At 42.4% G+C, this 21,092-nt stretch overlaps 1 protein-coding gene across 1 annotated transcript; it reads left to right on the top strand.

Annotated features, from left to right (window-relative positions):
* Positions 1-1,034: 1,034 nt before the first annotated feature.
* PLA2G10 (phospholipase A2 group X) lies at positions 1,035-20,605 on the top strand. The gene is made up of 4 exons (XM_073362410.1): positions 1,035-1,204; positions 4,791-4,956; positions 16,103-16,209; positions 20,390-20,605. Exons 1-4 carry the CDS (start codon positions 1,150-1,152, stop codon positions 20,533-20,535), a joined length of 474 nt encoding a protein of 157 aa, XP_073218511.1. The 5' UTR covers positions 1,035-1,149; the 3' UTR covers positions 20,536-20,605.
* Positions 20,606-21,092: the final 487 nt, after the last annotated feature.

Below are 21,092 nucleotides of genomic sequence, written 5' to 3'. Positions count from 1 at the left end.
GAAAAAAACTCAGACAAGTAGCCAATACTACAGCAGCTCAGCCAGTGGTAGTAATAATGTAAGATGATATGGTGGTTAAAATGTCAGAGACTTCACTAGCACTTCCACAATTGCAAAAATTGGTAGACAAGTAAGTTTCCCGACAAACATGAGACTAATTTCTGGCTTCTCAAGCACAAAAGTCTCCTCTTTGTGGCTTGGCGCTCTGGCCAGGTCACTAAGGTCCTCCCCTTCTGGAGAATTTTCCAAGGTCTTCCAGACCCACTGTCTGGCTAGCAGTTCCAACACCCTTGCCACTTTTTTTCCCCCCCAAACTGCTTTTTCTGTTTAGAACATGTTGTTCACCTGTTACATATGGTCTAAATCCGAGATTGCTAGCTCTCTGGGGAAGGGAGGATTCTTGCTTTGTAGAGTGTGGAGTATAAATAGGTTCTAATCCCTGTTTATGGACTTTCGGCACTGCCACAATAGAAATAATATAAGAATATACTTAGTTCCTTAAAATCCGTATTCTCCCTCACCCCCAAATCCCCCTGTGGTGGCTGGAGAGAGTGTGGATAAGCAGGAGCCTACAGCAGAGAGCAGAGTATCTGACTGCACACAGAATTGATGCATGCAGAGGTTTTAATATTTGTCCCCTGCATTTTCCGATACTGACAAGATTTCATGCTCTTGTGCTGGGGGTTTTACTTTGAGCATTTGTGGAATTATTACAATGATGATGACTAGTAAGTCTCCAGAAATAAGACCAAGCTCCACTGCCGCTGCAAAAGCGGACTGTCCCTGAGGAGCAGGGCTCTGGAGCCGACAGTCTGGCCCTGGAGCCCAGCCTCAGGTCGCTTGCTACCCAAGTGAATGGTGCCAGCGCTTCACGAGTCTCTTCCTTGACTGGGGCAGCAGCAGGCGCCCCTCCCAAGGGCGAATGGACCCCGAGGCTTGGCCTCACGCTCTGCAGACGTGAAGAACAGGAGGGGGGGCAGGCTGAGGGCAACGCTTTATAGGCAGCAGACGCTGTTCTCACCCACCCACCGCTCACGGTGCGCAGCAGCCTCGGCAGGGACCGCGAGCCCAGGCTGAGCGCCAGGGAGACAGAAGCACAGCGACTCACCCGCGGCCGCCGGCCACCCGCCCGACTCCGCGGCGCTCCTCATGGGACCCCGGCGCCTGGCGTTCTTGCTGCCTCTGCTGCTCCTGCTGCAGACGGGTGAGTGGAGAGCTTGCGGCCGCCGGCCTGCCCTTTCGCCGGGGCCCAGCTGCAGCGAACACAGGGGGAGCTGCCTTGGGGCCATTGGTCTGAAACAAGTTAGAGTCCAACAGAAGTTGGGAAGGAGAGAGTGTCCCCCCCGAGCAGAGAGAGGGAAGCCAGAGTGAAAAGTTCAGGGGTCGGGTGAGCGAGAAATCACTTCGGTCTCAGTACGGGTCTACGGGCTCCTCCAGGCATCGCCTCACAGCGGGGATCTGGGCTGTATTCTATTTAATTGAACACAAAACCTGGGCTGGGCGTGTGCAGTTACAATCGTCTGACAGGCTTCAGAGTAGCAGCCCGTTAGTCTGGATCCGTAAAAAGAAAAGGAGGAATTGTGGCACCTTAGAGACTAACAAATTTATTAGAGCATAAGGCGCTCTCCTCTCAGTTCTGGCGCTCGTCACCCAGCCAAGCCCACTCTTGAGCATTCATTATGCGCTAATAAATTTGTCAGTCTCTAAGGTGCCACAAGTCTGTAGAAAGTATTTGGATAACGTATAACTCAGCCAAATCAGAAACGGATAGTCCAAGTAGTAATTGAAAAATGATCTACCACTTCAGAGAGAATATTTGTAATGCGGCCACTTTACAGCTGGCACTCAGAGCTTTTCAGTTTCTTGACTTCTGGGTGGCTAACTGTAACCTTAATGTTGCAAATATAAAGTAGGTTTTGCATTTCTTTCACACACAAAAAAAAAACCTAAAAAAAAATCAGTGCTAGATGCAAAAGATTTACATAACAATACTTTAAACTAAAGATTGCAGATCCCAGCAAAATATATATTGCAGACCTACACATTTATCCATAGCTCATGTGGAGTATATATAAAAATATTAAGAGGGCAAAGTCAAAACATTAGGAAATGCTAGAATCAAAGATTAGGAAATGCCAGAATCAAGATTGCCTGTACAACCTTAAGTAAGCCCCCTTATGTGGGCACATTATGATTTAGTCTTTAATTACATACTATTTTTCCACAGGACCCCTCCCATATTCATAGTCCAGAAGGAGCAGTGCTCACTTAGTGAACAGTTATTAAATATTTTATTTTCTCCTTATTGCTCAATTTACTGCACATTATTCAAACCCTGCTCTAATAATTCCATGTTCACTTTTATCCTGGGGTTTTCTGTGGTGCTCTTTAATACAGCATGAGTGTTTTACAAACATTAATGATTTTATTTTCCACAACACCCCATGAGATGAGGGGGGGTCTTATCCCCATTTTACAGATGGGGAACTGAGGCAGAGAGAGAGCGAGAGAGAGAGTAACGTCCAAAGTATCCATCGGTTTGGATGCCACACTTAAGACACTAGGACCTGATTTTCCCAAATACTTAGCTTTATATAGGATTTAAGTTGTTCAAAGCACAGCTCCCATGAACTTCAGTTGCAGCTGAGTGCTCAGCACTTCTGCAGAGTAAACCCAGGGTATCAAGTTGGGCACCCACAAAATAAGGAACACAGTTAATGACCACCAATGAGAAGTTTGGTTTGAGTGACTTTCCTGCCCTAGGAACTCTGTGGCAGAAGCAGGGATAGAATTCAATTCTCCAGGGAAGCATTTAACTACCTTAACCATGAGATAGTCCTTTCTCTTCCTGCAATCCCCTGCCTGATTCACTACACACCTTCCAATTTCTGCAACAAATGAATCAGGGATTTTACAGACAGACAATCTCCTTCATTATAGCATGACTCTACATTACGGACTCCAGCCTGTGCCCTGAATGAGGCAGGGGTCTTGTGGAAAACAGTCTAAGTACATGATCACATACTATAGAAGAAGAATTCTTCTATACTAATGCAAATGCACAATGGGACTCAATGAAGGTTCTACTAGGCTCCTTGTCCCAATCCCCCTTTCCCCCGAAACACACACACACACACACACTCCCAGTCTCCAAGTCTGGCTCTGGTCCCCTCTGTATTCAGGTCAGATGGCTTCCTTTTTTATGCTGCCTGGGCTTCTTTAGGGGGGAACATTGAGAGCATTGGAGAGACAGGCTCCCTCCTCTCAGTTCTGGTGCTCATCACCCAACCAAGCCCACTCTTGAGCAACAACTACAGAGAAGGCCCAGCTTCTCCAGAAGCCTCAGGCATGCTCAGTCACTCTATGGAGACAGCACATGAACAATCTGGTCAGTACTAGGAGCTGTGAAGCTTGAGCATGCATTGAATCTTGAAAAAAAATCAACTGCTAGAAGTCTATGAAGTCTCTGCTAGGCATGTGGAAACATTTTTCAAAAGTGCATTACTTGGCCAATTTGGACAGATTTTCATAGGGAAGTAAAAAGGCATATCCATGACACAAAGGGCTCCCCCGGCCAAATTACTAATCACTGCTCTAAAACAAGGGGGTCAGAGATTTTCAGAGAAAAGTTAATTAGATTTTTTTTTAAACATTGCATAACAACCCGTAGACTTGATCTCTGAAGTGGCTGAACTGTTGTGGCTCAAATGTTTAAAACAAAATTGTGTCTGAGTAACACATCCCAATATATGTGTGAGTGACACCCCCAATATGGAAAATTTCACCCCAAAGGACTAAAATTTGGCAAAGTTGTAAGCCACTGAAGACAGGGTCTTATAATGGGAAGTGTCAAGCAGCCTGAAGAATAGGCAGTGTTATAATGGGCTTCTGTAAATTTATTTAGTTATGCATCATAATTTTATAAAGTTATGCACCTTAGACCTCAGTGTAAATAAAAATTATTTCCTGTAGCAGATAAAGCTTTCTGGTTCAATGGGTGAACTCTACTTCCTCCTCCTCACCCTGCTGAGGGGCACAGACCATCTGCAGCAGCACCCTCTGCCCCAGCACAACCCTAATCGCAGCATGGTGCAGAGAGCAGGTCAGGGGAGGGAGGGAGGTGGGATGGGTTTTCACTCTGCAGCAGCAATTCATGTCCTTTGGGCTGGCTCCCTGTTCTGGGTGTTGCAACCTGGCACACTGGGTTGCAGCACTACTCAGGTTGGGAAGTTTTGTAGTGTATTAGTAAATCAAATAAATGAATTATCTCGTATCCAGGATAGGTAAAAGCCTAGTTAGGTAGGTTACATCTTATAATTACAGTCCTGGTAAATTGGAGATTAGGGTTCCAACGTTCTAGCTCTCTCTCTCCAATTATAATGGGCTCTGCCTTTATTCCAACATCCCAGTGCTTGAGGTCATAACTGTCAGTCAAACTCTATTCTAATCCTCTCATCGGAGGGTCATTTATAGTCTTCCTTTGAAGTCTAAGTATGACCATTATTACTTCTGTCATAACGATTGATAATCTGTCATAGATTATACAATGGAATTTAAAGCCAACATATCCTCCCCACTACATGACCCAATTTTATTTAATAATGTAGAGGACTCTACCACTTTACTATGCTCTTAGTAGTATGTTAAAAAACAAGCATTTAAACATTAAAATCTCTAACAGAGTAAAGACAACATTAACAGTTTCAAATAACTGAAGCTCTAAAGTGCATAGTGAACATTCTCAGAAAGATTATTCAGATACTGAGTGAAGCATCTTGGTTTTTCTTTAGATTATAAAGGTGCTTTGGGAAAAAAACATTCTAGGAATCGAAGAGGAATCCTTGAATTAGCTGGAGCCATTAAATGCAGCACAGGACGCACTCCTTTTGCCTATCTACGTTATGGATGCTATTGTGGTCTGGGAGGGCAAGGCTGGCCCAAGGATAAAGTAGACTGGTAAGAGAACACATTTATATTTAACCAAAATACTGGGTTTAACACAAGAACAGTAGGGGAGAGAATAAAATAGGCTGTAAATCAGGTAAGAATTTAGCCTATTTAACACTAGTGGGGTGTATAAATGGGGGCAGTATCTGGCCCAGTGGGCAAGGTGTAGCTTCAGAGTGCTAAAATTCCATTGCAATGAAATTTTTACATGAGTCTTCCTTGGCTTTGAACTCCGCTCAGTGAGTTGTACTAACTTTATAGGATGAGTTCACCACTTTGCTACTGCTATTGTTTGACCGAGTGTCCCAGACTTCATTTTATAATCCATCTTCTCAGAGGAAGTTTTAAAGCTCATCCCTTTTTAAGTTCTGTATATCAGAAATGATGGTAATGTTCTCACAAGGATAAAAAGCAGCTTTTTTGCCTTTTGTAATGAAGAGCTGGAAGGATATTTCTTACTCTTTCCAGAAAAAAATTATTTATGGGCCCAAACATGGAAAATTTCAACCCCAAAAGTGAGTGGTTTAGATTGTTATTAGTGTCTGAAAAAAAGGAATCTATGAAAGAAAACTTGTGCAAACAGACCAAATTATCCAAAAAAGTATATTTATAAATTATACATTTTTGTGCCAGTGTGGATTCCACTCTAGGTGTACATTCATACACCTTATGCATGCAACACTGGATTTTATTTGAATACTGTGCATCTGGGCCGCACAAGAGCCCTGTGCCTGTGAGCTGTTTGGAAGGAAGGTACATTCAAGCAGCCTCACTCCAATTGAAGGTGGCCTATTCTTGTCAGTGGGCCAAATAGGCAGAGAGAGACGTTCTTCCTGCCCAAGCTTCCTTACAAAAGCAGAGGAGCCAAGACATCATAAAAAGCCAGTTTAGCCTAAAAGGCACCCAAGTCTATGACCACCATGATGATGATGATGGTGATCATGCAAAAAGCACTAAGATGCCAAATCTTGGGATGTTCCCTTGTAAGGTACAAGCCACAATTTAGAATTAACCCCTCAAATGTTGGTAGCTGTTCAGCAAATGGACTGAGACCCCTAAATATGAGGCTTTACCAAATTCAGAACTGGGGAATCTGGTCTCCCCTGTGAAATATGGTCTAGGGTCACCCAGCTCTGAAAGCCGAGCAGATAGTGGCAGCTCCTGCCTGGGCATGCAGCTCTGAAGGCATGCTAGCGCAGCACAGCACTTTAGTCAGTAAAGGTTGCTACATCCTTGAAATATGCTATTTATGTCATGACCAACCTGCAAAAATTGTGTGATTTCTCTGTGATTTAAGGAGACCCCCTACTTATATTCACTGAGATTCCACAGTGAATCTATGCTCTTTAGGAATCTATGCTCTTCCACCCTATTGAAAGGCATACCCTCAACCACCACACACCAGAGATTGCATACCCAGTTTTACCACAGAGTACTAGACCAGGAAATACCCTAGGTACAACAAAGAGAGTCTGTGATGGGGCAGAGTGGCCCTGCACTGGTACCGCAGGGGTTAACCCTTCCTTCCTGACAGAGGACGCCCCGCCCCGGAAGCCCTGCTGGGCATGCTCCAACTGGAGAATAGGTATAAAAGCCTGCAGAAGTGTTCAGTCTAGGTTGACCACCGGAGTAGGAGGCGGCACACCGCCAGCTCTTGAGGAGGGACAGCCAATGCTCCAGGATCCAGCCAAGCTGGGACGCACCTGGCGTCCCAGATGGAGGTCTCAACAGGAGGGGATGGACCGGAGGCCCTGCCCCCCAGTGTGGAGAACACAACGTTGAGGGTAGAAAGTGACCCAGGGGAACTTTAGAGACAAGCAGCATTAAAACTGCACTGACCCTCGGCGTGTTGTGGGCGGATCACCACCAAGCTAAGCGCGAGGGGAAACCCCGCCAATAGGAGAGTCCTGGGTCGGGACCCTTGGAGAGGGCGGGCCCGGGTCCCCCTACCACTCTGGCCGTTGGGCCACACTGCCTGGATACTCAGGGCGAGCTAGATGGACTCTGGCCATTGGGCCACTCTGCCCGGATACTTGGGGTGCGACAGATGGACTCTGGCCATTAGGTCCCGCTACCCCGACCAAGGGGCGAGCACGGGGAAACCGGCCATTGAGCCACATTGGAACGCCCTTCAAGGGATGGGCGTGGGAACTTGAGTGGCGAGGCCCCGACACCCCATCCACCCCTGCCACAATGGGGCACTGTGATGCCAGACCCATCAGAGTCCTTTATCTAGAGGAAATAAAGAGGCACCATCCTATACTAGACCTCAGCAGACTCAAATATATACACCATCACAAGTTCAGGATGGTAATACTTGCCTCCATCATCCCATCACTCCAAACTCAAGATGAGGTCACTGCTCCAATTTGCATATCACCATCTACTTGACCCACAAGAAGTATTTGATTTACTGTGGGCAAGGATGCACTTGATCATCATCCCCTTTCTGCAGGGGAGGCTATAGTTCTGGGAATGGTGCAGTCAGCATGGAGTGACTAAGATAGCTCTGCACTTACCAGGGGTCAGCAACAACCTAGTGGACTTTCTGATAAGGAACGTGGCAACCAGCCATCAGCAGTCACTGAAGAAATCCATCCTGGAACTGATATTCCATTGGTATACAACTCCCACGATAGACTGTTTGCCATGGCAGACAATGCCAAGTGCATCATCCCCTTTCTGCTCCCAAGGAGATATGAGCTCTGGCTCCCTTCTAGGTGCCTTGTACAGCAGTTGTTGACACCAGCAAAGTAAATCTTCCCACTGATCTCCAGGATCATATCCAAGCTATGGTCAAGATAGTCAAAATTGACTCTGCCAGTAGTGGGCTATCAGACCACCTACATATGCCCAGCCATTTCCCCATATGCCTTCCCACCTGTTCAGACATGTTTTCATAAAACTATGGTCAAATATTGCTCCCAGGCCCAGTTACTGCTTCTGATGACCTAGATGTCGGGTGGTTGAGCAGGACTGCTAAAAATTACTCCCTGCAGGTCCAAAAGATCATTTTACAGTGTCAAACCCTCCACCAGGAAGCCTTACTTCTTGAAGTGGAAAAAGATTTTCCATACTGGCAGGTCAGGGTGAACTCAATGTGAAGCCAGTGGAGGCCCCAATACCAAAGATTCTGCACTGCATACTGCTGCTGAAGCAAGCAGGCCTAGCCTTTTAAATGGAGCTAAAGTCCATCTGGCAGCAATATTAGCATGCCACACCCCAATACAGTCACGTTCAATCTTTTCACATTCCACCGTATTGAGATTCTTCAAGGGCCTTCTCCATGCCTGCCCTATGGTTAGAGACCCTGCTCCCACATGGAAGCTTGATGTGGTTCTACAGCTCATGGAGCCTCAATTCAAATAGTTAATGTAATGTTCGTTATACCACCTCACCATTACGAGTCTCTCTCATAGCCATCACGCCAACATGGAGAGTGAGAACTGCAAGCTCTCCTGGCAGGACAGCAATATATATCCTTCCATGATGACAAAGTGGTGATTAAACTGCACCCAAGATTCATCCCTAAAGTGTTCTCAGAATTCCCTGTGAACCAGTATTATTCTACGGATGGTCTTCCCTCAGCTGCACTCATCAGTAAAGAAGCTTCATACATGTTCAGGGCCCTGCTTTATTACAAGGGCCAAATCTTTCAGGACTTCTACCTTGGTCTCTGTGCCCATATACCTGGTGTGCAGAAATGCCAAGTCATCTAGCCTGAGAGTATCTCAAAGCAGTGAAATGCACTGTGTAATCTGCTATCAATTGACTGGAAAGCCTCTCCCAAAAATGTCAAGGAATGCTATACCAGGGCCCAGGGGACATCTTCAGCCTGCTTTAGAAATATACTGATCTCCGAGATCTGTAAGGCAGCCATAAGCAAGTCACTGACCTTTGTGAAACATTGTGCACTTGACGTGGCAGCCAAAACAAAGACTAAGTTCAAAAAGCAGTACCTCAATCCCTATTTGATTGATACAGCCAAGATTCCTCACTCTCACCATCTGGTAAGGGTACTGCCTGTCAGTCACCTACAGCAGGATCCACAGACACATTGTGACCGGGATCTCAGTGGGGCCAGCTGTGGTCACTCAATTATGGTGAACTGCAAAGAATAGGGCAGCCAAAACCCCAAAAGTTGGTGGATATTCCAACATTTAGATTTACCAAGCCAGCACAAAACAGCTTCTTTATTACCTTACTGGTTACTCAGAAGTCCAAACGCTTCCCTTAAAGTGTTCCAGCCTTAGGTCTCCATCCAAGTAGCTAAGTCAAATATGATGATATCTGAAAATCTTATTTCATCATATAAAAGAAAAGGTTCTACCAATCCCAAAGGATCGGACACATTACCTCCCAGGTTATTGAATATTCCAGATCTTACCCAAATATACACTACAGCCAATTCTTGTGAACTAAAATTTATTAAAAAACAAGAGTATGGTTAAAAAGATGAATATATATACAGACATGAGTTCAATTCATTGAGGTTCAGATTCATACCAGAGATCGTGGGCTTTGTAGTTGCAAAGAGTTTTCAGAAATAGTTCATAGGTTATAGTCCAATGTCCAAATCTCATTCAAGGCATAATAGCATAACTGGGACCTCAGTCTTGTGACTCAAACTTTCCCTGATGAAGCTTAAGCAGATCTGAGATGACAGAATCAAGACCCAAGGATCTTTTATACAATTTCATGTCCTCTTTGACAAGTTGGGAGTTCCTCCAGGAACAAAAGGTAATTAGGATAACTTAGAAGGAGGTCCATTACCATTACTTAGCTATAGAATTAAAGCCATTTGCTTGTTCCTCCACCATTCACAGTATGAAAGATAGATGAATACCGAGATATCCTATGTTTACAATTCATTTAAATGCTAGGATGTTCTTTTGATCTCTGAACTATCAGAATACAACATAGACAGGGACTGTTGATTACATTGTCAACCCTACTCAGACATACGTAAACAGACAAACATTATCTCCCCACGTGTCTTTTGAGAGTTATTTATTTTGCAGGATGTTTAACACTTTCTGGCCATGCGTTACCCACATACTTGAAAATGAAAGTATGGTTACTTACCCTACAGTAATTGTGATTCTTAGAGATGCTGTAGTCAGTGTGGATTCTATGACCCACATGCCATCCCTGCTTCTTTAAGTCAAAGCCCATGTAGCTAAGGAATTGCAAGGGAGCTAAGGAACGTTTGTGGCCGACCCACCCTTTATCACTCAAACTTTAAGGTCAGAAGGGCCCATCATCATCTAGCCCGAGATGGGCAAACCTTTTGGTCCGAGGGCCATATCTCGGTGGGGAAATTGTATGCAAGACCATGAAGGTAGGGCTGGGGCAAGGGGTTGGGGTGCGGGAGGGAGTGTGGGCTGTGGGAGGGGGTGCAGTGTGTAGGAAGGGGTTCAGGACAAGGGGTTGGCATATAGGAATGGTGTGAGGTGCAGGAGGGGGCTCAGGACAGGGGTTTGAGGGCTCAGGGCAGGGGGTTGGGGTCAGGAGGGGGTGCAGAGTGCAGGAAGGGGCTCAGAGCAGGGGGTTGGGTGCACCAGCGGCTCAAGGCACGGGGTTAGGGGGCTTAGGGCAGGGCGTTTAGGTGTGGGGTGCCGGAGGAGTTTGGGGTGTGGGCTCCAGCCCAGCGCCACTTACCTCCAGCAGCTACGGGGTGGCAGTGGCGTGCAGCAGAGCTAAGGCAGGCTCCCTGCTTGCCCTGGCCCTGCACCACTCCCGGAAGTGGCCAGCATGTCCGGCAGTGGTTCCTGGGGGTGGGAGCTGCAGCAGCAGTGCCTGCAGGCGAGGGCAGCACACACAGCCCTCCGCCTCACCCAAGGGGCCACAAGGATATGGTGCTGGCCGCTTCCGGGAGTGGCGCAGGGCCAGGGAGCCTGCCTTAGCTCTGCTGCGCCACGGGACTGGCAATCCCCCGAGCTGGATTGAAAGCCTTGACAGGCCAGATCCAGCCTGTAGTTTGCCCTCCCCTGATCTAGCCTGACCTCCTGCACATTGTAGGCCGCAGAATCTCACCCACTCCTGTAATAGACCCCTAACCTCTGGCTGAGTTACTGAAGTCATCAAATCATGATTTAAAGACTTCAAGTTACAGAGAATTTGCCATTTACACTAGTTTAAACCTGCAAGTGACCTGTGCACCCCATGCTGCAGAGGAAGATTAAAAACCTCAGGGTTTCTGCCAATCTGACCGTGGGAAATTCCTTCCCAATCTCAAATATGGGAATCAGTTAGACCGTGAGCATGTGGTCAAGACACCAGCCAGACACCTGGGAAAGAATGCTCTGTAGTAACTTAGAGTCCTCCCCGTCTAGGGCCCCATCACCAGCTGTTGGAGATGATTGCTGCTAGCAGTTGCAGATCAGCTACATGCCATTGTAGGCCTTCTCCTCGTACCATCCCCTCCATAAACTTATCAAACTCTGTCTTGAAGCCACTTGTTTTTTGCCTCCACTGCCCCAATTGGAAGGCTGTTCCAGAACTTTACTCCTCTGATGGTTAGAAAACTTAGCCTAATTTCAAGCGTAAACTTGTTGATGGCCAGGTTATATCCATTTATTCTTGTGTCCACAGTGGTGCTTAACTTAAATGACTCTTCCCTCTCCCTGGTATTTATAGAGAGCAATCATATCTGCCCTAAGCCTTCTTTTGGTTTGGTTTGGTTAAACAAGCTGCTCCTGTCTGTTTCTGATAAGTCTTTCAATGGTTCCCCAGCTACGCCCCAAGATTTTCAGCTCGGCTTCCACAGCTCTTCATCATGTTTTTTTGGGCAGCCTCATTTTTGCTTGCCTTCAAGTGTCCATCTTATTGCTACTCTAGTGATGGAATCATTTTCCATCCGAAGCATATGGCCAATCCATCTCCAATGCCTCCTGGCAATGACAGCGCTCATCACTGGGGGAGCTTTGTTGCTGCCCTAAACACCAGAGGCGTAATGGGAACATGATGATGATGAAACAAGCCAAGCTCATTGAGTTTTCTCTCCTAAGGTAGGTTTTCCATTCCTTGGATCATCCTAGTAGCTGTTCTCTGCACCTGTTCCAGTTTGAATTCATCTTTCTTAAAAGAGGAGACCAGAATTGCACACACTATTCCAGATGAAGTCTCACCAATGTCTTGCATAATGGTACTAACAGTTCCCGGTCTCTACTGGAAATACCTCATCTGATGTATTTTAGGACTACATTAGCCTTTTTTCACAGCCACATCACCTTGGCAACTCAGTCATCCTGTGATCAACCAACACACCAATGTCTCTCTCCTCCATCACTTCCAACTGTCATCCCCATCTTATAGCAAAAAGATTTGTTAGTCCGTAAGTGCATGACCTTGCAGTTTGCACTATTAAATTTCATCCTATTTCTATTTCTCCAGTTTTCAAGGTCACCCAGATTTTCTTGTATGATATTCTGGTCCTCCTCCATATTGGCAATACCTCCCAACTTTGTGTCATCTGCAAATTTTATTAGCACACTCCTGCTTTTTGTGGCAAGTCAATAATAAAAATGGGCCCCAAGACCTTCCCTGAAGAATTCCACTAGTAACCTCCCTCCAGCCTGACAGGTCATCTTTCAGTATGACGCACTGAAATCTCCCCTTTAACCAGTTCCTTATCCAACTTTCAATTCTCATATTAATCCCCATCTTCTCCAATTTAATTATTTTGCCATGTGGAACGGTCTCAAATACCTTACTAAAATCCAGATAAAGGAAATGTAGAAGATTTAATATCTAAGAAAAGCACTTATCTTCTCAAAGGTGATCAGGTTGGTCTGGCACAATCTACCTTTTGAAAAGGCATATTGTATTTTATCCCAATCACCATTCACCTTTATGTCCTTAACTACTTTCTCTTTCCAAATTTGTTCCAAGACCTTGCACATAATTGAGGTCAAGTTAACAGGCCTGTAGTTGCCTGGATTACTCCCTCCCCCTCCTTTTTCTTAAAAAGAGCAAATATATTAGCAATTCTCCTGTCATAGGGAGTTTACAGATTCATTAAAATTCCTTGCTCTTGGATTTGTATGGCACATAAACACAAGCATGCATAGCCTCAAAGACACTATGAAAAATAAGATCTGGTTACGTGCACGAGTGGTTACAGTGGGATCCATACGGATGTCAACATCTTAAACTACACTTGGTAGTAACCATACTCTGATCTTTCAGCTACAAAATGCCTGCTCTAAAGATAATCATTGGGAATATGAACCTACTAAGACACTCCCTCTCCTCTGCATTATCTGTTGCACCCCAAATTTGGGATGTTGGTACCCTAACAGTAAATGGTATTGTAACCAACAGGAAAGCAGAACTTTATTTTGAATATTTCTTTAGGGCTAGAATATACAAACAGATTACATTTTAAACTCCTTTGTTGTACTGAAATCTTGACTGTACGCGGAGTAAATTTTATGATCCTCTGGCTGGTTATTTGAAGCTTTTGAATGTAACATCTGACATTTATTTTGTAGACAACTCTGTGGAAGGTAATTGCTACTTTAATTACTAAATTAGGAATACAGATGGAAAGAAGAGTATTATCTTTGCTTGTGGTCACTGTAAGCTCAAATCCTTCATTCTGGGGTATATTTTTTCAGATGCCATAAAAAGCCCCTGGTGGCAAGCCAGCTTCCTGCTTAAAAAATATGGCTATTTGTGGTATGGGTTTAGTGGGTACACAACTTGCCTTCTTTTGTCTTGGTTTTTAAGACCTCTTTATGGAGCTTCTCAATTTAGACAGCAGCTAGAAAGTACAAGACCTTTATGAAGACTTGGGCTTCACAAAGGGCAGCTGAGTTCCTATTCTCCCTGTTTTATTTCTTTGATGTTTTGATCACATCCCTACAGCTATGTTACTTTCATAAAAATCAAAGTAAGACACAGCAATTCTTAAATACACTTTTGTATTTAAACATTTGAAACAAATGGATTAAAATTAATTCCTAAACTTCAGCTAGGCAAAGGCTTGTTTTGTTTTTCCACAAACATAGTAAATTTTAACTCCATGAGGCAGCATAATCTAGTAGTTAGAACATGGTGCAGAGAACCATGACTTCCTGGGCTATATTTCTGACTACCTCAGTCCTGCTGAGGGAGTTTGGACAAGTCACCAATTTTTTCTGTGCTTTGTTTCTTTATCTGTCAAATACATATATTTAACTACACCACAAGAGCATTGTGAAACTTCGCAATCTTTAGATGAAGGGTCATGTCGAGCTGCCAAGTATTAGTTTAACAAAAATAAAGACAAAAATAAAAACTTGATAGTGCTGAAAGTCAAAGCACTACTTTTTAATCTTTGTAGGTCCAGATCCTAAAAAGTGAAACATGCCAATCTAGGAACTATCTAAAAAATCATATACGCACTACAATACTATATTTGTTTGTCACCAGAAAAGACCAGATGTCATCACTGAACAAAAAGGGCTCACTAACACATCCGACTCTCCATCTGAACAGAAAGGAGTGTACCAGTAATGATTGCATAGTTAAGACTCCAAAATTTGTAGCAGAGCCTACAGCCGCCTAATTCCAGATCCCCCCAAAATGTCCCCAGTTGTCAAAGGTTGTTGCAACAGTAGTGACTCTGGCTCAAGAATCAAGAAGGTTTATGAAATGCTAGCAATTTTACAATAAAATACTATTTCCTATATAGCTTTTCTATATTAGCTGTGTTAATTATGAAGTCTTTTAAAAACAAAGCAAACAGGAAGGGTGAGGCATTTTGAGTTATCCCCAAAATTTTTTCTAAATTAGCAACTCAATTTCATTCACTAAATGACATTTACCAACTTAATTCAGCAGTGCTGTCCAAATAAATCCCAATTAAGCAACAATTCTGCTTTTATTCTGATTAAACAGTAGTCATGTCTGTTCACTGAGGGCCATACACTCTACAAGAATTGCTTGGTTCTCTACCACAATTAAGGGACAGTACAGTACAGCTTAAGTAATGTCTTTATTTAAACAATACTATTTCATAATATACCTTACTGTCTTATCTTCTTTAGTAATAAAATCCAAAAATGGATGCCCTTAACTGTGCCAGGGTACTATTATACTGCACACTTCTTTTCATGGTGTGTAGTGTATAGACCCATGTAACCCCCTCCAGGTATAAACAGCAATGGAGACAGTGAGGCACAGCTTAGGCAAGTAAAGACACACCTGAAGGGAGTACATACTTGAGTGTGTGGGGCTGTGGGCCATGTAGGATATGTACTCCACTACATACCTGTGCCCTTCAGACTTGTCTTTACTCTGCTTGCCTAAACCATGCCTCAATAGATACATTGCTATTTGTAGCAATGTAGCCTCCAGCTGCCTGCCCTCTGCTGAAGCCCTTCCCCGCACTGCAGGAAATTAGCTAATGTGGATCTTAGATATTCTACTTGTTTTTTTCAGTAGTGGTTAGATATATGAATAAACATGGCAAAAGAATGTTGCTTAAGTGCTATACTACATTTAAAGCCAATTATCTATTCTCTCATTAAGACTCGACTGGATCTAGAAGAATTTGTTCATGGAGACATTTAGTGTTTTGTGGTTGCACAGCCTATGTACAGTACACCCTCGCTATAATGCCCTTCATTATTACAAACCTTCAGCTATAACGTAGCAGTCCCTGGATCCCAACTACAGTACAGTACTGTAAAAAAAAGGATGTTGCACATGCATGCACAATTTTTCTGTGGCATCATACGTTAAGCCCAAGGGCAGAAACTAAGGAGTGGGCCCACATCCAGCCTCCCAGGGCTGAAGCGGAAGCCCTGCTGCGGCAGGGGCCGACAGCCTGACCCTTGTTACCATGGCTCAAGGTGCAGAGATCACCTAAAATCACCTTCTGTGACCAACTCCAAGCCTTAAGTATCATTATTATTTTATTAATTAAGCTAACTCCTTTATCTAAGGCAACTTCATTAACTTACTCCAGCAGTTTCGTTCCTTTGATTGTCCTTTTGCTATACAGAACCCCTGGCCCTAACAAAAAGGCATGGATCCCAACAGGTTTGTTATAGTGAGAGTGTACTGTGGTAATAGGTAAGTGTGCCAACAAAAGCATTACAAACATTACATGACCACACAATATTATAGTGAGAGAAACATAAATCCATCTTTTTATTGCTGTCAGGTGCTGCTTTAAGCATGACTGCTGCTACAGTAAAGCAGAGCAAGCAGGCTGTAAGCCCAAGATAGAGAGCTATAACTGGGAATGTGAAGACAATGCTGCTGTGTGTGGTGAGTAATTACCTCTATTCCCTTTCTGGCACATGTCCATGGAAGACCACCACAATGCCAGTCTGCCACTTGTAACTTCCTTATTTTGTCCTCCTTCCTTTATTTTTGGCCCTTCTTTCTTTGCACCATGTCTATTAACGCTCCTAAATTTGTTCATCCTTAAAGTTTTAGCTTCAGTGAGATTCAAAATAACCACAGCTTTAAAGTGAGGGATCACAAACTGATGATTTTTCTATGACTGGGTATACATATCCGATCCTCTATGTACAGCAATACAAGGCAACTTTAAAAAGTTAATCACCAATCACACACACACTTTGCATTCTGTCATGCTACTAGAACCACACTATGCTACACTGCTGTGGTCACAAATGGAATCTTCGCCATCAAGATAGCCACTGCCAACAGTAGACTCAGAAACTGAAGTACTTTCAAATGCATCTTACAATTTACACATAGCGGGAAATGCTTCTCCACATCTGAATATTCAAAATGGACATAAGCACATCTGGGATGACTGTCATTTCTATACACTTTAGTACAGTGATTCTGCAACTTTTCCATTCTTTGCCTACTTTTCCCCCACCCCCAAAAAACAAAACACACACACACACACCCTTCATAAGCCATCTTTCCTCCCAGCTACTAGTTCCTTGCTGCTGGGTTCCCAAAATGTTTCACACTGCAGCCTAATGGGAAAGGCTCCACTTAGTCATAGCTATAATTTATGAACCACTGCTTTAGTATATGTAATAATGCGCTACTTTACATATGGGGAGCAACATGTCCACAGGCCACACAAAAAACGCACTCTCTTTTTGAAAATATGTAGAAATTCATACTTCAGAATTCCTTGGGTCATTATTTTCTTGCTCACAGCATCTTGATAATGTGTTTTTTCTCCCGTAAGATTTAAACTACAATACATTTACCAAACTATGGGAGGGGAGAAGGGGAATGCTAAGTAATGACATGACCAGCTGGAAAAACCATGTAAAATTAAGAAAAGCAAAACAATCTGGTTATACAATAGCTACAGTCTGTCAAATTGATCAAGTACTCATTTCCTAAATTAATGCATCAGGCCCCTACAGAAAAATCTCCCCTAGAAGTCAGGATAGGAATTCATTGAGCCCTAAAATTTGGATAAGGAAAACTAATGTGAAAGAGGAACTACATGGGATTCACATTTAGAATATGCATGTTCAACAAAAATGCTGCTTAAACAATGTTTTTCAATGCACCAGAGTTTCAGCTGTAAGCTTTAACATACCTTCAAGAGGCAAAATAGAATTGTGAGTACTGTACAAGTTTCCTTCTCTCAGAAGGAAGTCAAATTATTTCCCTTCAGCCTCAAGAAATATCTTTAGTGGAGAGCCAGAAACAAAGATTGAAATATGGGAACTAAAGTTACGTTATTTATACAGAATTTTTCTCAGATTAAATCAAAAGTAATGAAATTAGAAATCAAAGACTTCACTCAGATTGACAGCACACAATAAGATTCAGAGTGGAAAGATTTTGCTGTAATTATGACTTAAATGTTTTGAGTGTGGAGGGAGGTTTTCTGTGTAACTTCCCTCTCAATTTTACAACAGTAGCCAAACATTGCAATGTAAATTGTCTCAGTAATTCTGCAATGTGTATGGTATAACTCCTACAGCCACAATTATTTTATGTATTATTTGTTAAATCTTTACTGTCCTCTCTCCCCATCTCTACCTAGTTTACTGATGAATATCTTAATTGCAGTTACTTTGAAAACTACTTAATTTAAAGAAGTCAATCTTGGAGGTCATTAATCCTTCCTGAAGACTTTCACCAAGTTTTTATACCTGCTAATAGTGATTCCAATCACTGAAAAGAGCATGTGTGTTGATTCTTACCATTATTATTACTACCAACTTAATTTGATACACCTAGAGGGAAGCATGCTTTGCCATTATACACCTGATGCCACTGTAGATTAGAGAAGATTATGTTCTTCTATTTATGTAGCTAAATTTTGACACAAAATTGGTTTCTGGTTTCAAGAGTGAAGATTGGGAAATGGGGGAGACCTTTCTAATACCAAGTATACAGACTACAGAGACTGGAAGTTAACAGATAGTAATTTGTTTAATATCCCTGTCCAGACTCAGTAACTTGTTCCTATCTTTTAGCTTTCCACCTTTCATTTGGTCACCTGACCTCCTATTTTTATAACTGTGCAGAGAATAGTAAAGCAAAACAGAAGCTGAAGAGGTTATTCTGTGATTAAGTTTACAAAAAGAAGGAAGGATTAAGCCCACAAAAGTTGTAAACTTAGTATTCGTGGTCTCAGCAAGTTTAATTCTCCCTGCTTAAACTAAGTTGTTCATTACAAGATTACATAAAACTGGGCAACACAAAATGTTGTAGTGTTTGACAAATTTTAAGACAAAAGTTACTCACGTGTAATTGTAGTTCCAACTGTATTGCTGCTGCAGAGGTAAACCCTGGGAGCAAAAACCCTGAAGCCATCTAGAAAGCAATTACTGTTGGCACCACACAAAAATATGGACACTGATATGAAACAGGAAGTTGTCTTGCCAGTAGGTTTCTTACTGTCACTTACTCCTTCTTACAAATATGATATTTAGCCAACAGAAAGGGCACATTTTGAACTTAATTTGTTTTGCTCAGGTGCGTTTGAGAATTAGTTTTAGTCTAGCATATTTAAATGCATGTAATGCTGCATTGGGGGACATGTCTAGATTATGACAATAGGTCATGTTTAAGATGCACTATTTTAAAGTTATTAACCAACTAGTGCTTGTGATCAATTTTAGGTGTCCGTGGACTTATCACTTTTTTTTAAAAAAAGGCGTTAAACCATTTCTACACTAGGATTATAAATGTTAACCAACACATTTTAACCATTTTAAAAAAAATATGGTCTAAAGGCAGCCTTCTAGTAACAGCCAAAATAAGTTAACTGCATGCTCGTGATATACAAAGTATTAAATTTAGGGTGCCTGACATGCCAGAAAGGAGGCAAAGTTTGGGGTGGGGGAGGGAAAGGGAGAGTGCTGTTCTGCATTCTTCTCATTTAAGATCTTGTCTATTCTACAGATGTAACCTGCTCTGAGATCTAACATGGTTATGTTTCAAGCACAGTTCCATTTCATAGCATGGACTAGATCTTAACTGTTACTGTGCCAACAGCTGGGAGCGATTCAGGGACAGAGTTAAAGATCCACTCTATGCTTCTCAATTCAACTTTGATTTAACAGTGTCAGAAGCCACCTGATATAAGTAGGTCCTCCAAGACTGTTGTACTTGCTCTCTACAGGTCACTGTATACTACAAATACCTGATCAAATACCAGAGTTGGAGAAAATAAAAAGACCATGTTACTGCAACATGACAGTTACAAACAAAACCTTTGTGAAAGACACAGGAAACAAGTTTTTGTAAGGTTAAATTGCACCTTACACACTATATTCAATAGCCTATTTAACAAGTCATATTGTATAAATGAGTGAGTTAAGTTTACTGTAGAAGTCTAACACCTTTGCAACTCAATTTTATAGTACATAAGTCTAACTTTTAATGTTGCATCTTTTACAAGGGCATTCATTCTCTGTATGTATTTAAGAGCCACTTCTCTCACACAGTTCTGACTAGAGCAGAGGGAGGATACAAAACAATTACCATTACTTCTTTCTGAAGAGGAGTTAAACTAATAAAATCCCTCCATTTTGTAAGCATCAGAGGATTAAAAGGTAACTCTTCACTGAGGGTTTATTCCTCCCAACACAATTAGCAGAACTAATTTCTCAGCTAAAATGAGCTCTGCAGATGGGATTGCTCACAAATCCCCTCTCCTCTCCTCTCCTCCCACTATCTCCATCTGCTGGGAGGTATCATCATCATCTAGGTTCAGTCTAGCCCAGTAATTTGGGAGAATTCTGGTTTACTATTAATCAAGTACTGCACAAAATTTCAAAATATGTAAAGAACAGTAGAGGAGGAAAGAAATCACAATTGGTTAAAATAAAAGGCTTGTTATAAAAATTAAGATGTTACAATTTATACAGGAATAAACTAACATTCAGGACAATTTTCTGAATACTACATTTACTGCTTACTGTTACCATTTGATGTCCTTTAATTACTTTAAGAACCATTTGTACTTTGTTTTCATTGTCTTTTCCAGATTCACTAGAAGACAAATGCCAAAAAATAGTGTGTGAATGTGACCGCAAAGCTGCCAAGTGTTTGGCTAAAGCCCCTTATTACCCAAGATACATTTTCTGGCCAGATTTTGTATGTGGTGACAATCACCCAAAGTGTAAGTTTTAGTGAAACAGGAGGACACTACTCTAATATTTATAAAAATCTGTATGTGCTTTTGAATTTAAAAAATAAAATTTCTCCCATCAAAAAGGATAGTGGTGATTGATTTTTTCCAACAATGTTTGCGCATGCCTAGTTTTCATAATGCATAAGCTAAAAGAAAACTTAGTGGTTCTTAACAGCTGGGAAACTGTAGCAGCTTTCGCGAACTAAATATAAGAACAATTTTATCAGAGATTTCTAATAGTGTGTGAATCTTTATCATCACAAGCAGCAATGGAATGTTAACTATGGGAAAAGCCTCTAGAACACCAGCTTTCACAATCGTTATTCACTGCAAGCTACTCATTATCTATCACCCACATATGCAAAACAGCATGTAGGGCTGGAGTGAAAACCTCCACTTTTAAATTTCATTTGAATCCTGAAGCTAGAATTTTATAATTAGATTTAGCCAAGGGAAAGGCACACTCAGAGTGACACTGTCAACTTAAGGAAGGGCTTTTAACCTTTATTATTAGCAACACTTTTGATAACCAACAATAGTTTACTATTCACTAAAT

The sequence above is a fragment of the Lepidochelys kempii genome, chromosome 10, assembly GCF_965140265.1.
Source record: "Lepidochelys kempii isolate rLepKem1 chromosome 10, rLepKem1.hap2, whole genome shotgun sequence".
NCBI lineage: Eukaryota > Metazoa > Chordata > Testudines > Cheloniidae > Lepidochelys > Lepidochelys kempii.
Note: the sequence above shows the minus strand (reverse complement) of the source record. Positions and strands in the feature narration are given on the sequence as shown.